General features: G+C 41.4%; 9 protein-coding genes across 9 annotated transcripts; 1 reads left to right on the forward strand and 8 right to left on the reverse strand.

The window, feature by feature from the left end:
- Position 1: 1 nt before the first annotated feature.
- Positions 2-1,857, reverse strand: MAS1 (Mas1p; the record flags this gene model as incomplete). Its single annotated transcript, XM_043193764.1, has 3 exons — positions 2-1,388; positions 1,746-1,765; positions 1,852-1,857. 3 exons carry the CDS (start codon positions 1,855-1,857, stop codon positions 2-4), a joined length of 1,413 nt encoding a protein of 470 aa, XP_043047074.1.
- Positions 1,858-2,130: 273 nt separating this feature from the next.
- On the forward strand, positions 2,131-3,417 carry ARP7 (uncharacterized protein; the record flags this gene model as incomplete). Its single annotated transcript, XM_043193765.1, has 1 exon — positions 2,131-3,417. One exon carries the CDS (start codon positions 2,131-2,133, stop codon positions 3,415-3,417), a length of 1,287 nt encoding a protein of 428 aa, XP_043047075.1.
- A 72-nt stretch (positions 3,418-3,489) lies between these two features.
- On the reverse strand, positions 3,490-4,917 carry EHD3 (mitochondrial 37S ribosomal protein mS47; the record flags this gene model as incomplete). Its single annotated transcript, XM_043193766.1, has 1 exon — positions 3,490-4,917. One exon carries the CDS (start codon positions 4,915-4,917, stop codon positions 3,490-3,492), a length of 1,428 nt encoding a protein of 475 aa, XP_043047076.1.
- A 299-nt stretch (positions 4,918-5,216) lies between these two features.
- KQ657_003029 (uncharacterized protein) lies at positions 5,217-6,818 on the reverse strand (the record flags this gene model as incomplete). The annotated part of the gene is made up of 1 exon (XM_043193767.1): positions 5,217-6,818. The coding sequence occupies one exon, from the start codon at positions 6,816-6,818 to the stop codon at positions 5,217-5,219; it is 1,602 nt and encodes a 533-aa protein (XP_043047077.1).
- Positions 6,819-7,013: 195 nt separating this feature from the next.
- Positions 7,014-7,913, reverse strand: SEC62 (Sec63 complex subunit; the record flags this gene model as incomplete). The annotated part of the gene is made up of 1 exon (XM_043193768.1): positions 7,014-7,913. One exon carries the CDS (start codon positions 7,911-7,913, stop codon positions 7,014-7,016), a length of 900 nt encoding a protein of 299 aa, XP_043047078.1.
- A 245-nt stretch (positions 7,914-8,158) lies between these two features.
- On the reverse strand, positions 8,159-9,990 carry KQ657_003031 (uncharacterized protein; the record flags this gene model as incomplete). Its single annotated transcript, XM_043193769.1, has 2 exons — positions 8,159-9,804; positions 9,984-9,990. The coding sequence occupies 2 exons, from the start codon at positions 9,988-9,990 to the stop codon at positions 8,159-8,161; spliced, it is 1,653 nt and encodes a 550-aa protein (XP_043047079.1).
- Positions 9,991-10,252: 262 nt separating this feature from the next.
- Positions 10,253-11,533, reverse strand: EHT1 (medium-chain fatty acid ethyl ester synthase/esterase; the record flags this gene model as incomplete). Its single annotated transcript, XM_043193770.1, has 1 exon — positions 10,253-11,533. The coding sequence occupies one exon, from the start codon at positions 11,531-11,533 to the stop codon at positions 10,253-10,255; it is 1,281 nt and encodes a 426-aa protein (XP_043047080.1).
- Positions 11,534-11,736: 203 nt separating this feature from the next.
- Positions 11,737-14,298, reverse strand: TPS2 (trehalose-phosphatase; the record flags this gene model as incomplete). The annotated part of the gene is made up of 1 exon (XM_043193771.1): positions 11,737-14,298. The coding sequence occupies one exon, from the start codon at positions 14,296-14,298 to the stop codon at positions 11,737-11,739; it is 2,562 nt and encodes an 853-aa protein (XP_043047081.1).
- Positions 14,299-14,928: 630 nt separating this feature from the next.
- PAB1_2 (polyadenylate-binding protein) lies at positions 14,929-16,896 on the reverse strand (the record flags this gene model as incomplete). Its single annotated transcript, XM_043193772.1, has 1 exon — positions 14,929-16,896. The coding sequence occupies one exon, from the start codon at positions 16,894-16,896 to the stop codon at positions 14,929-14,931; it is 1,968 nt and encodes a 655-aa protein (XP_043047082.1).
- Positions 16,897-17,053: the final 157 nt, after the last annotated feature.

Raw genomic sequence — 17,053 nt, forward strand, 5'->3', positions numbered from 1 at the left:
CTTAACTCATTCCTTGCAGAATGTATTCATGAGAAGGTAATGTCTTTACATTACCTAAAGCAGCCAAGGCTACTGGTTTATCTTTCAAGCGCCAATTGGCCCAATCCACCACATCCTTTAAGGTTATATTCTCAACTCTTTCAAAGACTTCTTCAGGTGATAATCTAAAGCCAGTATTGACCAATTGTCTTCCGATATCTTCAGCTATAGCTGTTGAATCGTCTAAAGCAAGGACCAAAGAAGCTTTCAATTGAGCTTTAGCTCTTTCGACTTCTTCTTTAGTGATATCTCCGGTTCTTAACCGTTTCCATTCCTTTAAAATGGCATCTATGATTGGTTTCAAATCCTGCTCTTTATCTGCTGTGAAATATACACCCATTAATCCGGTATCGGCATAAGAAGTCGTGTAAGCCATATAGGAGTTGGCCAAGGGCAGTTGGTTGGGCCCACCAGTAGCAGCAGTGACCGCCAAAGGAGATGGAGAATTCGAACCAATTCCTATGGATCTATCCCAGGTACCAATGATCCCATTTGCTACTGAAGCAGTGAAGAAATCAGGAGCTGACCAACTGACACCTTCTAAAGCCAAAACAACATGAGTATTTGGAGGAGTTGAATCTTGAATCCGGATTTCTTCACCATAAAAGATTGGAACATCACCACCACCTTGAAGGAAAGGAGATGAGCTCTTTTTAATCTTTGCAAAGTACTTTTTAGCCATAGCAACCAATTTTTCATGGTCAACACAACCTACACCAATCAAAGCCATTCGATCTCCTTTATAATTGGTTGAGATATAATCCACCAAATCTGCTCTATTTATGGTGTTGATCTTTTCTCTAGGTCCCAAGATGGTTCTACCCAAATCTTGGTTCTTATAAGTAACAGCGTGTAAGTGATCGAAGACCACTTCATCATACATTTTATCAACTTCATCACTTTCCTGGAGGATCACATGTCTCTCGTTCTCTATGGCTCTTGTTTCAAGCTTTGAGTTCTGGAGCAAATCACTCAAGATATCAACGTTTTGTTCCAAATCTTTCTCCAAGCATTTGGTATAATAAACAGTGTTTTCTCTTGAAGTATACGCATTGATTTGGGATCCAATGTTTTCCACTTCAAGTTCCAAATGCATTTGAGTTCTGTGGGTGGTCCCTTTGAATGCCAAATGCTCTAAGAAATGTGCAGTGCCACTGTTTCTGGCTTTATCTGCTCGTGAACCGGCATTAATCCACATCCCTACCGTTGCACTCCGAGTTCCAGGCATGAACTCAGTGGCAACTGTCATACCGTTTTCCAATACCGTGGTTTGGAAGTTTCCTATCCGATTTGCGGCACCGACACCGTCACCGGTACCGGCTGTAGCAAAAAGTCTACGCTGTAACAATCTAGACGATACTCTAAGCATAGGGTTCAGTGGATAAGTGTGATGAAAGAGTGATGGGATTTTATTGAGTTTGATTTTGATTACGCTATATTAATCGAGCGCTACCACAAAACATCACGTGACCAATATTCTAGACACACCAGATATATAATACAGAATGTAATATGTACACAGTACAGTAAGTAATATAGTACATAAAACAGCGCATAATATGGTGCATTCCACAAAATACCAAGGTACATAACAAATCCTCGAGTAGAGTATAGTATATATTACCACATAGTAGCGTATAGAGGTAGCATATACCAGTGATAGCCTCTGTATGATAGTTGTTTGCGCTACCATAATATATACATACAGGACATTAACGTCCATTGACTTCAGGACACTAAGCAGTAATTAAAACAACTTAAAAACTTTTTTAAAAGCATATTACACTTATATAACGGTCAGCAGTATCATACAGCCATAGTATAAAGATATACTATGTTTTACGTGCTTTCACTATAAAGATTGAAAATACACAGGACCGTCTACCCGCGCTACCAAACAACATTCAAACATTGAAAAAATATAAACTCTCAAAATGTCAACACTTAAAATTGGAGAGTACTTTTGTTTCTTTCTCCTTACAATTTATAGGTGTCTCCCACACGGGCAATTTTAAAGTACAACGAACCCTCCCAAACTTTGCATATTATAGGAGTATAGTCCTCCACGGTTTCCTCCACTCCTCCTCCACAATGAACTATAACGGCCCTACTATAGTGATAGATAATGGATCTTATACGACCAAAGCAGGGTTTGCTTCCGAAGAGTTACCCCAGATGGTTTTCAGTTCTGTGTATGGCCAAGCCCCTGACACCAACGGTGAGATTATAATTGGAGATGATCAATTGCTTTCCAACCCATCTGTGGAAGTTATGACCTTATTGGATGATGGGTTTATATATAATTTCGATGGGGTTACCCGCAACTGGAGTCATGTTTATCAACACCTTGATAATGGAGCAGAAGTTAACTCTAATGAATATCCATTAATGTTAACTGAAGAACCTTGGAACACGCTTAAGAACAAAGTCACCGCTACTCAATTGGCTTTTGAAACGTTTGAAGTGCCACTTTTCTCTTTAGTTAAGACTCCCTTAGCTCAATTGTATCAAACAGGGAAATCTTCTGGGTTGGTCATTGATATTGGGGCAGCCACAACTTCCGTGACACCAATTTTGGATGGGATAATTCAATCTAAAGCTTCATTCCATACAAAATACGGAGGAGATTTTCTTAATCTCCATATTGCCCATTATTTTAAAGGCCAGATTGCTGATATGAACCAATTGATTCCCAAGGCATTCCAATCAAGTCCCTCTTCTATGCAAAACTACTACATCACTAGAAACATCATTCATGATTTCAAAGTGTCCAACACTCCAGATTATTACCAATTGGCATCGAAAAATCATATCAATGTCAATGGGTTTAGTTACATAGATAACTTATTCACTCCCTCTCATCACTCTTTACCCGGGGTTGAGATCCCTATGCCGGTTTTGGAGAAGCCTGAAACCCAGGGACTTTTGGATTTGGTGTTTTCAAGTTTAAAAGCCTTGGAATCAACTTGTATGCCAGCCATAAATGGTGATAATAATACCCCCAATAGATTTGCAAGATTCAACGAGATTTTAAAGAGTATTTTAAGTAATGTGCTTATCACGGGAGGTACATCGTTGACTCCGGGATTAAGTGAACTGTTGATTCTGGAAATGAGAAAAATCTCCCCCAATTACTTTTCTTCTTATGGGTTCAACCAATACTACATTCAACCAGTGATCAACCATCAATCTGGTGATATCAATGAGATCTGGGAGAAACTGTTTGGAGGCTGGAAAGGTGCCAGTAGCTTGGCCACCATGTTAAATGATACTAACGATGATTCCAATGGTACTAACATTGCTTTAGAGAATTGGTTTATAACCAAAGCTGATTACCAAGAACAAGGTGAGGATTTAATTGCTGAAAAGTTTAAATAAGAAATTAATAACTATATACATTTATAATAGTGGTGATGATGAGGATTATGATGAGTATGATAGAGATGACTTTCAAGCTTTCCAAGAGACGTACTTGTCATCATATTTCGATGTTTCTCCATGAACCTTCAAGACCGATTCAATCTTTAAGGCAACACCAAGCTTATTGTTGGTTTTCTGCTTGAAATGATTGATAACTTCCTTTGGTGTTGGCAAATAAGATCGTCCTGAACCATCGTTTCCAGTTATGAATGCTTTAACTTGTTCAACAGTTGGTAAACCCATATGATGAGGATATTGTTTGAAATTCAAGTTATAGAAGGAGTTGATCAATGGACTCTCCAATTTAACAGTGTTAATTGATTCTTCCAAGTACTTCTTTATTTTCTCTTCAGGCAATGGCTTGGTCCATTGTGGGTAAAATGGTTCCTTGACTTTATCAATCAACTTATGCTTAACTCCGATAACAAAATCGGAATCTTCGGGTTTAACATTCATCAAATTCGTGGCAGCAATTAACTCGGTTTCAAACTGTTTCTTGATAGTATTTTTAGATCCAACATGAAGTAACTCCAAAGCAACCTTCAAAGAGTTTATTGGTTTCTTTGACAAGGTATCCAAAGTCTTGAGAGCAAATGGGGACCCATCATTGGTTAAAGCTTGAAAGACTTCACCAATAGTTGATTTTGAAAAGGCATTTTTAATAGTAGTCAATTCATCTGCAGTGAATGGGAACTTATAATCTTCAGGGATTTTGTTGTTGGTGAATTCTTCCAATACTTGATTAACTTGAGTGAAATATTCACTTTGATTCTTTAAGATGATATCATCAGTTTGACTACCATTGATCACTGGAGGCTTCAAGTTGCCTAATCGGGTAGTCAAGGTCGCTAATCTGTCGCTGGGGATATAATGAGTTGCAAAGCCCAACATATAAGCATCTAATCCAGTCAAAATGGCACCAGTTAAAGCCACATAATATCCAACATAATCATCTAATCTGGGTAAAAAGAAGGTGGTCCCGACATCTGGAAAGAACCCGATATCCATTTCGGGCATGGCAAGTTTAGTGGTTTCAGTAGCAATTCTAAATGGGGAATGAACAGACAATCCAACACCTCCTCCCATGGTGATTCCATTCATATAAGCAATATAAGGTTTGGCGTAAGTGGAGGTCAAATAGTTCAAGTTATATTCTTGTTGAAAGAAATCACTTGCATAGCCAGAATTCCCCTCCAAGATTTGTCTAGCACATTCGGCTACATCTCCTCCAGCACATAACCCTTTGGGAGATGTTGAAGTCATGATGATCACATTGGAGACACCGGATTTACCGTATTCCAATAACCGAGGAGTAATCTTATTAACCATAGAAGTATTCAATGAGTTAAGCTTTTTAGGACGGTTCAATTGAATGAGTCTGGCCATTCCCTCATTGGAGAATAAAACATCATTATCATCATTGTTGGAACTGGTGGTGGTACTACTACTAGAAGACATTCTTATTAATGTCCTTTTGTTACGTGCTAAACTTCCAATTGACTTGCGTAACATGTTGGACAGATTCCTCCCTTTATATATCCGCACACCGGAATTGGCACTCTCTTTTATAGTGGGGAGTGGTTTGTTAGTGTGTTTTATCCATGGAAATTTCTTATGAAAATTTTCTTCCACGGTATGTTTGATGCTACCGATATTGGGCCGCGCACGCCAACTGGGGCGACATCCCCTCCCTCAATTTAAAGTGTGGGGATAGTCGCATTACGGTTTTCCGAGGGTAAAGCCGAGGCCGGGGGTACTTAGATCAAGTCGTATGCATTTATAAGTTCATACTGTTGTCTTTCTGAATCATGGGTGGATGATGGAAACCGATATTGAAGTAACTTCCCGGAAGTGTATGATGCAACTAAGACCAGATCTTGGGTAAATCCGATTTTTAGTGGTCCATGGGCAGATTTCTCCGGGACTTTGATGAATGCAAATGACCGTCTAGGGGGAGTCCAGATTAAATTATCAAGATAATTCTTATACGGAAGTTTCTTTATAAGCAGTCGAGTATAATGGTTGTTAAGCAATTTGAAATAAGGATTTTTGTTTTTCTGATGGTCACCACCGTCGTCAACAGCATCATCTTTATTATCATAATAATAATTATTATTATTGTTATCATTATTACTATCACCATCATCATTTGATCTTGAGATAAGCAAGTTGGCTAAACTTTCATTCAAATCTTCAGTGGAACGATTACTAGTTGTGTCTCCTCCGTCACTCGTTTCCGAAACCCCATCAGCAGCTTCATCACCACTTTCATCATTGTCGTCGGATTCATTCACTGGTGGCATTGTTGAGTCATTAACAAGTTCATCTGCTGTTTCATCCAACTGAAACAAATGAACAGTACTATTAACAGAACCACACCCCAAAATGGCATTATCCAAACTGAAACTTAAAGCATTGACATTGGTAGGATGATGGCCCCTCCGGAGATTAATGATTTTGGTGATAGTTGATTTTTCATAGTGCTTCAAAGTGCTTACTCGAATGATAGTTCCTTTGACAGATGCTGAAGCTATCATTGAACCATCGTGGGACACTGCCAAGCTGGCTATAGCAGAATCATGGGCTTTATATATCAACACTGGCCTCAACCCTACACAATCATATATTAAGAGCCAACCCTCTGGATCTTTCAACACTGATTCCAACTCATATTTCAACGGTTTCTCTTTGGAGAAATCAACAACGTTATCAAACAGTCCCTCTGTACCTAACATCAGGTCATTGCCACTGCCTGCAGTAGCAGTGACAACAGATAAGGGAATCACCAAGAGCGAATCCTCATCTACACTCAAATCAAACACATACCGTTTCAATGGCGCTATGTCCATCACACTTAACAACCGGACACAACTTAAGTCATAGATATAGATCTGACCGCTGTCAAGAAACACCACGAGCCGTCGCCGGTTCACCTTGACGTCTGCTATAGCCGTGGGAAACGTCAACTCGCATATTTTGAGCAGTAGCTTCAAGTTATAGATGTGTAATAGTCTGTCCTTACCATTGTTCAGAGGCACTATCACCGTCAATGGGGTTGAAAAGAGCATCCGAAGAAACTTGGTTGGCTGTCCAATCACGTCACGAGTCTCCAGTGATGATGATGGTGATGATGATGATGATCTGGTTCCACCTGCTACAATCCCCGTTCGCAGCCCGCTCCCAGGTCCGGTGGGATCACCACTACCACTACTCCCTGAAATAGACCTTCGAGGTATGTCATTGCTCGACGAATAGAACTCCCCAAAGGGCTCACAGTTAAAGATCCGATTAGACTCATTAGTGGCCACAGCAATACAGGTGTAGTCCTGGTTGAACTCTATGCTGTTGATCTTGGTCATTATTGTGGAGTTAAGAACATGGAGATAAGGAGTAGCTTGTTCTATATAATAGTATACCATATTTACTTTCTAATTACGGTATTTTGCTTATGTAATATTATATGGTAGCGCATATAATCATCTTATATACACTACGATATACAGTATTCTATAATGAGTAACTAACAGCGAATATATTAGATTATGTGTGTGTATTCATTCGTCAACTTCCTCCAAGACCACTCTACGTTTAATGGCAGCAGTTCCATTAGTATTAGAGGAAGTCGTGTCTGCAGCAGAAACCAGGTCAATTGGTTCAGATTTGGTAGAAGCAGCAGTAGCTGACTTCTTTGATGATAATGATTTCTTTGATGATTTCTTTGTCTTCTTTGGTTCTTCCCATCCGTAAGTTGGCTGGAAACTTTCAATGACACCACAATCAGCAAACAAGTTGGGGAACAACCAAAACGCTTTAGACATTGTCAATAAAGTTATCAAATAAATGATCAACCGAACTATTGCCATAGCGAAGAACAACCCAAGTAACATCAACACTCCCATAGATAAGTACCACACGCCTAGTCTCATGAACCGAGGCCACAAGGGGAAAAGAATTATGGTAAACACCCCAGCCAATGCTAAGAACCCATAAATAGCCATATAAGGATTAGGTTTATTATATACCCAGGCAAAATAAGCATCGCCATCGAATCTTGGAGACTTGGTGGGTCTTAAAGTTGGCTTCAGCCTGTTGGGTTTCCATCCTTTAACTTTCTTAATCTCCTGGTAGTGTAATTTGTCCACGGGTATGATCATTTGTTTCTGGATCAACACCGCCAATGTTCGAAGAGCATCTTCATCTGATTGCAGGGGTAACATGCCCTCGGTGACTTGTTTGGCCAGATACTCCGGTGAGGTCATAGCTCTTTTGAATCTCTTTAACCGGAAGAAACTCACATCGTCCTTGTTGTTGAGTAAACCAATTCTTGCCTTTAACAATTTGTTCTCGTGTAAGTAGTTAGCAGTTTTGATGACCATCTGGTTCAATCGGGCAGCCTGGTCCTCGCTGAGCGTGGGAATACCTTGTCCCCCAACGGCGGCTAATGATTCAGCCATAGTATTATTCGTGTTAGTTTCAGTGTATAGCAATATTGTATGTAAACGCTGGAAGCGAATCGTGTTCAATTGTTGTATACAAATTTTCATCTCGCATTGTGGTGCCGGGTAACCCTTTGATTATATACATATTTATACACATATGCATTTAGAAGGGGTAGACTGCCTAATGCGGAAATATACAGGCTGTTGTATCATATCACTCTTGTCATATTTTGTATAGGTCATAAATGCATAAATAAATACTATATGTCTGTTGAGCTTCCTCCTGCCATAGAAACAGAGTATGAAGGAGCCATATCCTCGGCGCTACCTTGTGGCAATCTTCTAGTAACTGCTTCATCATATGTAGGGATGGAACGACGACTTGCACCAGCTGCAGCTCTTAATATAGTTTCGGCAGAGAACAGCAACAGAGACGTGGTTCCACCCAATCTTGTTTGGTACAGAAAGTAATCATCAAGACGGGCGCTTGATTCGGAAACATGGGGCACCGGTGTCCCACTGCGACTCATCATATTATTGTTATTATGATTTCCACCGTTTGAAACCACTTGATCGTAGATATGGGTTTGGTATAAAGGAGGCGCTTCCTCAAACTCAATACCCTCTTGGTCTTGTGGCGTCGCGGAAGCATCGCTGGCGGCATGTTCGAATAAGATGTAATCCTTCTTTCGATCATGAACAAACGAGTTATCTTTAGGGTCAATGGTATAGTGTCTAGCAAGCACTTGACCCACGTGAGGACTAATGTATAAGAATACGGGTAGGTTAGCTCTCAACTCGCTGGAGTAGCCTTCCTTGTTCCGCATGACTATAGTAAGTCGAAGCCGGTGTTTCACCAGAACGATATCATTCTTTATGATACACGTCTGGGTGATCTTGTTCATACTTTCAGGGACCATGAAGTTAGTTGAAACTTCCCATTTGTCCGTTTGAAACTTGCTCTTGTCGAACTCGAGTGTCTGTTTCCCCAAGATCTCTTCAAACACTGGCGACTTGCCCTTAGAGTGGCGCGTGCTGTAGTGCTGAACAAGTTCCGCGTCCAAGGACTCAAGCTCAAGGCCCTTGACCATGGGGACAATAAGAAACGTTAGGGGGACAGTTGCACCCAACGGCATACCCTTCCTCGTCAACTGCACATTGTACTGAGCCTTTCCAGGCCACATGTTGGTGATGTCAATACTGTCGATCAAGTTCATGCTCAAGGGATGTAGAGTTCTAATGAGTCTAACGTGTCTGGAGGACTTGATGGATTTCTCGAACCGTCCTCGTTCAATGGTGCAGTTTAAACGGTAACTGATCTCACCGCATCGTAAGCCCTCGACTGACTCGGGGGTATCTGAGGGTAAACAGACATTGAAGGGCAACTCGTAGGTTCCCTTAGGAAGAACATAGTATTGTTGTTGGGAAGAGGAGTCTTCCTGTTGCGTACTGAACGGTGTGCCATTGCGTAACACATAGGGGTTGACGACGTTCGAACCAGCAGATATCAAGCTGTCAGTTGAAGCCGCTTCAAGACTATGCGATTTCTTCTCCATGTCCTTCAAACGGATGTACTTGATGATATCATCACCAAAGTTCCCAAAAAGGAAGCGTCCGTCTGCCAGGGAGAGCAAGTTGGACCAGTTGACTTTAAGCACACAGAGTCGCTCTATTATGGAGTCAACTATGAACCCTTGAGAGTCCCTTTCGTAGAACTCAACGTTGTATTCACCTACCAAACTAAGCTTGATTCGCTTGACATGGGTGTCCTCGGGAAGCTCTAGCCGTATAGACCCTTCCACAGGTATGTTCTCGCATTCATATTCGTTTCCTTTGATCAAGACAATATCTTTATGGTCACCATTGAGCCTGATCTCGAACACGGGCAACCGACTCTTGAACATGACTATCTATTTGTAGGTAAAGCCATAAGTAAAGTGGTGACCAGGTGAACATTTTGGTTAATACTCGGATTTAAGTCGGAGTCAATTTGGATGTGCGGAAAGTAGATCCGGTCGTGGATATAGTAAAAGTCCGGGGTAACTTTGATTGGTTAAATTCTGTCGAAAGCAGAGCTCTTAATACCGTGCATTAGTAATACTATTATACTATGGTATATCAATGGTTCATAGGTTCATTGTAATTATGCTTAGGTTGAATACAATGCATATTGCTATAGTGATTTAACAGTAATGTAATGTATGTCCCAAATAGGCAACCAGTGTTGTGAATCACTCTAACAGAATATTCAACAGGTGACGAATGATCCATTTCCAAATATGGTAACGGAGTATTATTACCTAACTTCACGACACAGCTTGCCCAATTAAGTAATCTATTAGTATATAGTCTATTCAAGTCCATTGGTTAAATTTATGAAAGTACTCCTCTGCAACTTCAACACACCAGAAATCACCATTAGATTTAACCCAACCTAAATGGCCACCCAAATCAGTTTCAACCAAAACCACATTCGGGTTACGTTCAATGTCCATATATGGTAAACGACAACCGACTGCAGGATCATCAATGGAGTTAAGAACCAAAGTAGGCACTCTTATGTTTTTGATCCGATTAGCTGGTGAAACTTCCCGATAGTATTCCCATGGATTGTTGAACCCGGCCACACGGCATGTGAACAAGTCGTCGAACACCAAAGTCTTCTTGGCCCTCTTACATTTGGTGACGTTCACTTGGTTGAAGATCTCCGGTTGCGCTCCGTTCAATTCTCCGAAATTGTTGGTGACAATCTTCGTCAAGAACAAAGACAAGGAAGGGTTCAACAAATATTGCCCGGTATAGGAGCTGTTCAAATGATAATTGGAATCTACAAAGTCCCAAGGACATCCAATCAAACACGCAGCCTTGACTATGCCATCGTCCTGTGAAGCATCATCATGTTCTCCCAAGTAGTTGGCTAACATGGCTGCACCAAATGAGAAGCCCACGGCATATATTTCCCTTTTGGGGTATCTTTTCCGCATCTCTACCAACGGTTCCCGGACATCACCAGTGGAAAGACCGGTGAATAATTTACCCGTTGTGACTTTGGTTCTGCAACATCCTCTGGTGTTGATGACCACTGTATCCCAACCAGGACTGTTCTTGTGGATATTGTCCGCCAAGTTCCGGATCAATGGCTCGTGGCTTCCTCCGCCGAGTCCATGGAGCACCACCACCAATGGCTTGGTGATGTCTTCTTGACCGGCAGCCTTCCGGTCGGCCAATTCAGACTCACTGAAAAACCGGGATCGGGGGTGCAATTTTGGCCAGCCCTCAGGTAATGTGCTCTTATACTCTTCAACAAACTGGTGTTTGTCTTGTGGCTCGGGGATAACCCAATCCAATGAGCAAATACCTCCGTCCTTGTATGTAAAGAGCTCTCTCCCGTAGTAGATCAAGTACTTGTCGGAGCTGTCGTGTTTGGCATAGTAGAGAGTCTGTAAAGTACCGTTGAACAACAAAGGATGCAACCATAACTTCTTGTTAACGTCTAAAGATGGCATCGCGTTTTTGAAGAAGGTATCCAACCTTACCTTATCTCCGGTTGCGGTGTTAGCAATGACTGCTGAATGTTCATCTTTGCCTTGAGTGATGCGGATGTCGGTACGAAACCCCCAGTTGAAGATACCCATGGCTGAGTGGAAAAGAACTTGGTGAAGCGTGTTGTATGATAATTTTTGTTTGATGAATAACTCAGAAATATTGTTGGAAGTGCATGCGATGTGCCGAGGTTCGTCGGCATTAGTTCGGCATTAATTTTATTGCCGACAATGAGCGGACATAACGATATAAAGTGTTTTTAATGAAAATGTATATAAAATAATGCTCTATTCTATCAAGCGTTAGTTCCATGTGAACTGGAACTCTTGATGCTGGCCTCTTTCTTCATGCTAAAGGCTTCGATGGCCTTTTTAGACCGTTCAGAAGTCTCGCTATTGGCTAAATGGCCTCTATCATCTAAATCAACTGATCCAGCACTCTCAAACAACGAGACTTGACCTGCCAATAACCCCAAGGTCTCAAGAACTTGCGATGGTTCATTCAAATGAGCCGTTGCATTGGTCTTCTTAGACGAAGGTCCAACAGCAACAGGATAAATACCGTAATTGCCATATTCATTCTTGGGGATTCCATGTTCCAGCCAATCTTTCTGGATTTTATTCAAGGATCTAAACATATCTTCATCGGTCAAATCATCACCAAGGCATAACATGAAATCAGGAAGATTCTCAATGGCAAACTCGTCAACTTTCTCTTGAGGAATAGCATTGGGATCTTGTTTCTCACCATGAGGATGTAATGCTAATCTCTTTGCAATTTCTCCCTTGTTAACAAACTTGGGTCTCACTTCAATATTCGCCTTTCCGGCCATTACTTCAAGTTCATAATCCCTTGCAACTGTAGACTCCAATTCCTTGTGACACAAGTCTGCTTGGAATGCTCCCAATTGGTGATCTGATTTCCGGTAGTGCCAAGTCAAGGCAACCTTTTTCCGTTCAATAAATGACCCTGGGGTTCTGTCAGTATACTTTTGGAAGATCTCATCAACTTTCAATTGCCATGACATATCAAAAGAAGCTGCTAAATTGACCCATTCTTTTGAACCAAAGTCTTTCATGAAACATCCATGTTCAGCAGACATCCCGATATTCTTTGACCCCATCCATTTCTCCAAAAACGCTTGATCTCTACCGGAGATAACCCAGATTCTATTCTTGGGGTCTCTAGTTAAGGTATCCAAGATATCGTTCAATCTTTGGGAGGGTATGGCGGCCGCAGGATCTCTTACGATCGGGGTTAAGGTCCCATCATAGTCAAACAAAAATAATCTCCGCTTGGCCAGCTTATAGTTCTCGTATAACATGGGTCTATTCAAAGCAGGAGAATACGATTGACCACGAGTAGTAGCCACTTGTTTCAACACAAGATCAAGGAAACTATAAGTCCACGACTGGATGGTGTTCGAGACCACCTTCTTATATAATTTGGACTCCAACACAGCCCTTTGATTGTCAGACATGGTCAAACATTCATTTATGGTTTTGGCAATACCTACTGAGTCCCAGGGGTTCACAAGAATAGCTTCATCTAATACAGATGCCGTGCCCGTAAACTCAGACAAAATCAAGGGCGAATGGTTTTCCTTTTGACAAACCACGTACTCCAAACATGTGGTATTCATGCCGTCTCTAACCGAAGTATTCAATGATAAATCCGCTACTCTTAAAAGAGCAAGATACTCTGCCTTTTCGATTCTCATCTGATAGTGAAGCACAGGAGTCCAATTCAACGTTCCGTATTTGGAATTGACTTGGTTTACCAATTCGGTGACTCTCTTCTCTAACTTTGCCGAATGAGTATACCCGGGGGTTGATACTTGGATCAATACCACCTTGTCTCTCCATTCAGGATACATGTAAAGGAACATTTCAAAGGCCTGTAACTTTTGTTCCACGCCTCGGACAGAATCCAACTTGTCTCTGCCTACAATCAACTTTTTATCGTAATAAACGTCCCGTAATGCCTTCACTTTGTCTTCGACGTTATGATTGGCCGAGAACGCATCGTGTTCGATTCTTTTGGAGTCAATCCCAATGGGTAAAGTTGAGAGAGAGATTTCTGTACCGTAAGCAAGAACCTTATCCTTCTCTACTTCACAGCCTAAGATCCGAGCACAACAAGAAAGAAAATGTCCTAAAAATGATTCACTTTGGAAGGTGATCTTATCAGCCCCTAACATCCCATCTAAAAGTTGGGATCGCTTGGAAATACCTCTGAAATACTCCGACGAAGGGAAGGGAGCATGGAGCGACAATCCAATGTACGCATCAGGAAACTGCATCCGTAACAACTGAGGCAACAACAACAAATAATAATCATGAATCCAAATCACATCACCTGGTTTATAAATAGCTTTGATCTTGTTGTAGAATGCTTCATTAAACTTAACATAATCATGCCATGCATGAGACTCTGCCTTCCCATCAGATGGTTGACCCTGGATATAGTGGAACACCGGCCACAACACATCTTCGGCATACCGTCTCCATTTCAGCTGATCTCTTCTTAAAAGCCAAACAGGATGCACATGGTCAGACTTCAACGACAGAGTGATCTTAGATTCGATTTCTAACTTGTCATTGTCGTCCAAATATAAGGGATCATCCTTAATGTCTTCGATGGTACCAATGTGACTGGCCTTATTTGTCTTGTTGACCAACTCTCCTGTCCAGCCAATCAAATGCGTTTCCCACTCCGTGTGTTGTACCAAGTAGTTGTTACTGGAGAACACTGCCAGGTTCCCATGTACCGGTTCAACTTCCCATGAATACATCAATTCATTATTATTTGCGTCATCTCCATTGACCCGACATATACGTGCGGGCAACGTAGGCATAATATTGAGTACACGGCCACTAATTTGACATTGCGGATATTGTTTGGGCGTACATGGCTTGTCGCCGTCACAAGCATTCACATAGTCGTCAAATTGGCTCATTGTCACAATAGAATTTAATCACAATGGAATGGATGAAGCCCAGAGAAAGAAAAGGAGAAAGGTGTTGATACTTAAGGGCCGAATGCATAGAAGCAACGTCATATGAGGGGCCACGGCGTGCATTTTATGCACGTGATCAGAATGTGGGGCTAAGAGTGGGGGATTGCTGCGGTACTGTACGTTAAACGACTTTTTACAAACAAGAAGCGACATCAAATCCAAATTGGTCACGTGACTACTTTGCACTCATGAGATAAATGGGGAAAAAATTTGACGGCTAAACGTATATCCGCATATAGTATACCCTAAATTACATCCTTTTTCTTGTTCCTAATCATATCAATTATAATATACAGCTTTCAGGAAACCACACAATCACGAAAATAAAATAAACATAATATAAACTCAGACATTTCCCACAGTGCTCCAGTATAGCACCCTCATAGCATTAACATTACTCCTTTTGGTAATACTCTTCATCAATAATTGACACCATTGGGCCCCAATAGAATAAGACTATCGTATTTCTTAAGCACTTGGAGCAGCAGCTGTAGTAGCAGGAGCAGCAGCTGCAGATGTATCAGCATCTTCAGAAGACTTCTTGTAGTCTTCATAAGCAGTCAAAGCATCAGCAAAGTGAGCATTGAACAATTCATCATCTTCCAACAAGGCAATGATCTCTTGGTTATCCAAATCCAACATCATACCAGTGATCTTCCCGGCAGCTTCTTGTTCGTCAGCCTTACCGGTAGCAACGATCTTGGGGTACAATTCTTCACCCAAGATTCTCTTGTGTTGCTCTGGAGGAGAGTTGGCAATGATGGCAGCCAAGTCTCTTTGTTGACGACCTCCCTTACCATTGTTAGGTCCACCACGGTTGTTGTTTGGGTAGTAACCTCTTTGTTGACGGTTGTTGTTTTGGAAGTCTCCACCGTAGACTGGTGGCATCCCGTAAACTGGAACAGGTTGGCCGTTAGGACCAGGTCTTGGCCATTGACCTTGAGGTGGAGGAATTTGTCCTCTTGGCATCATCATTTGAGGGTTAGGGTTAGGGAATGGACCGTTACCTCTAGCATTTGGTGGGAAAAACCCTGGTTGTTGGCCGTAAAACATAGGAGGAATGAATTGACCGGGGATACCACCAGTAGCAGCAGCATTTTGCATTCTCATTTGGTTTCTGGCTTGGATTTGTTGTTCTAATTGAGATCTTCTAACATCCTTTCTTTGAGCCAAGGCAACGTATAATGGTTTCCCTAAAACCATTCTTTGATTCATTTCAGTGATAGCCTTAGTGGCTTCTTCAGGAGAAGAGAAACAAACAAAACCGAAACCCTTAGATTTACCGGTTTCATCAACCATAACTCTGGCAGAAGTAATGGTACCAAAAGGTTTGAATTCTTCTTCCAATTTTTCAGAATCAATGGTATCATCCAAGTTCTTGATGAACAAGTTAACACCTTGGAATTTAGATAACTTTTCCAATCTAGCAGATTCATATTGCTTTCTCAATTCTTCAGTTCTTTCTCTCTTCTTTTGAGCTCTACCAACGTACAATTTTTGACCCTTGATTTCCTTTTCGTTCAATTCTTCAACGGCCTTGATGGCAGCAGTGTGGTCTTCAAAGTTAATGAAACCAAAACCCTTGGATTTACCTTCTTGGTCGAGTTCCAAGACTGCAGAGGTAATCTTACCAAATGGAGTGAACAAATCTTCCAATTCAGATTGAGTGAATGAAGTGTCCAAGTTCTTAACGTAAACGTTGGTGAAGTTAGCCTTCATTTCTTCAAACTTTGATTCTCTGTCCTTCTTGGAAATGTGCTTCCCAACGAAAACAGTAAGACCATTCAACAACATACCGTTAACGTTCTCAATAGCAAATTGAGCAGAGGCGGCATCCTCATAATGAACAAAACCAAATTGTTTGGATTGACCAGCTTCATCAGTGGCAACCTTACAAGACAAGATCTTACCAAAAGTAGCAAAAGTGTCGTGTAAAGCCTTGTTGTCAATGGCAGGATCCAAGTTCTTGATGTAAATGTTACCGTCACCGTTTCTTCTCAAAGCAGGATCTCTTTGAGACCACATGATACGACAAGGACGGCCGTCAATGACGTGGTAGTTCAAATCTTCAATGGCTTTTTCTCCATCTTCAAACTTGTGGTAGTTGACGTAAGCGTAACCCAAGGATTTCTTGGTGACAGCGTCACGACAAACTCTGATGGAGGCAACTTGACCAATAGGAGAGAAGATCTCGTATAACATGGCTTCGTTGACAGATGGAGCCAATTCACCAACATACAAAGATGCAGATGAATCAGCAACAGGGTTAACTTCCGAAGATTCTTCACCGGAAGCAGATGCACCAGTAGCTGTAGAAGAAGCTTCGGTTGCAGCAGCAGCAGCATCTGCATCAGCAGCAGGTGATGCAGTAGAATCCAAGTTCAACTTCTCAAGTGCTTCTTCAACACGTTGAGTGGAGGCGTCAGTGGAAGACATGGTGATAATTTTTTTTTTTTTTAGATAATAATAAAGTTTTTTTTTTACTTTTTTAGATACGAACAAACACAAGCAAAAGGCTGCGGTACAATCCCTTTAACTATAAGTTTCGTTCTGGAGGAAATAAAAGACCGAGGGGTGATTTATCTGACTGTTG

Source organism: Scheffersomyces spartinae (assembly GCF_019049425.1).
Source record: "Scheffersomyces spartinae strain ARV_011 chromosome Unknown scaffold_27, whole genome shotgun sequence".
NCBI classification, from domain to species: domain Eukaryota; kingdom Fungi; phylum Ascomycota; class Pichiomycetes; order Serinales; family Debaryomycetaceae; genus Lizanozyma; species Lizanozyma spartinae.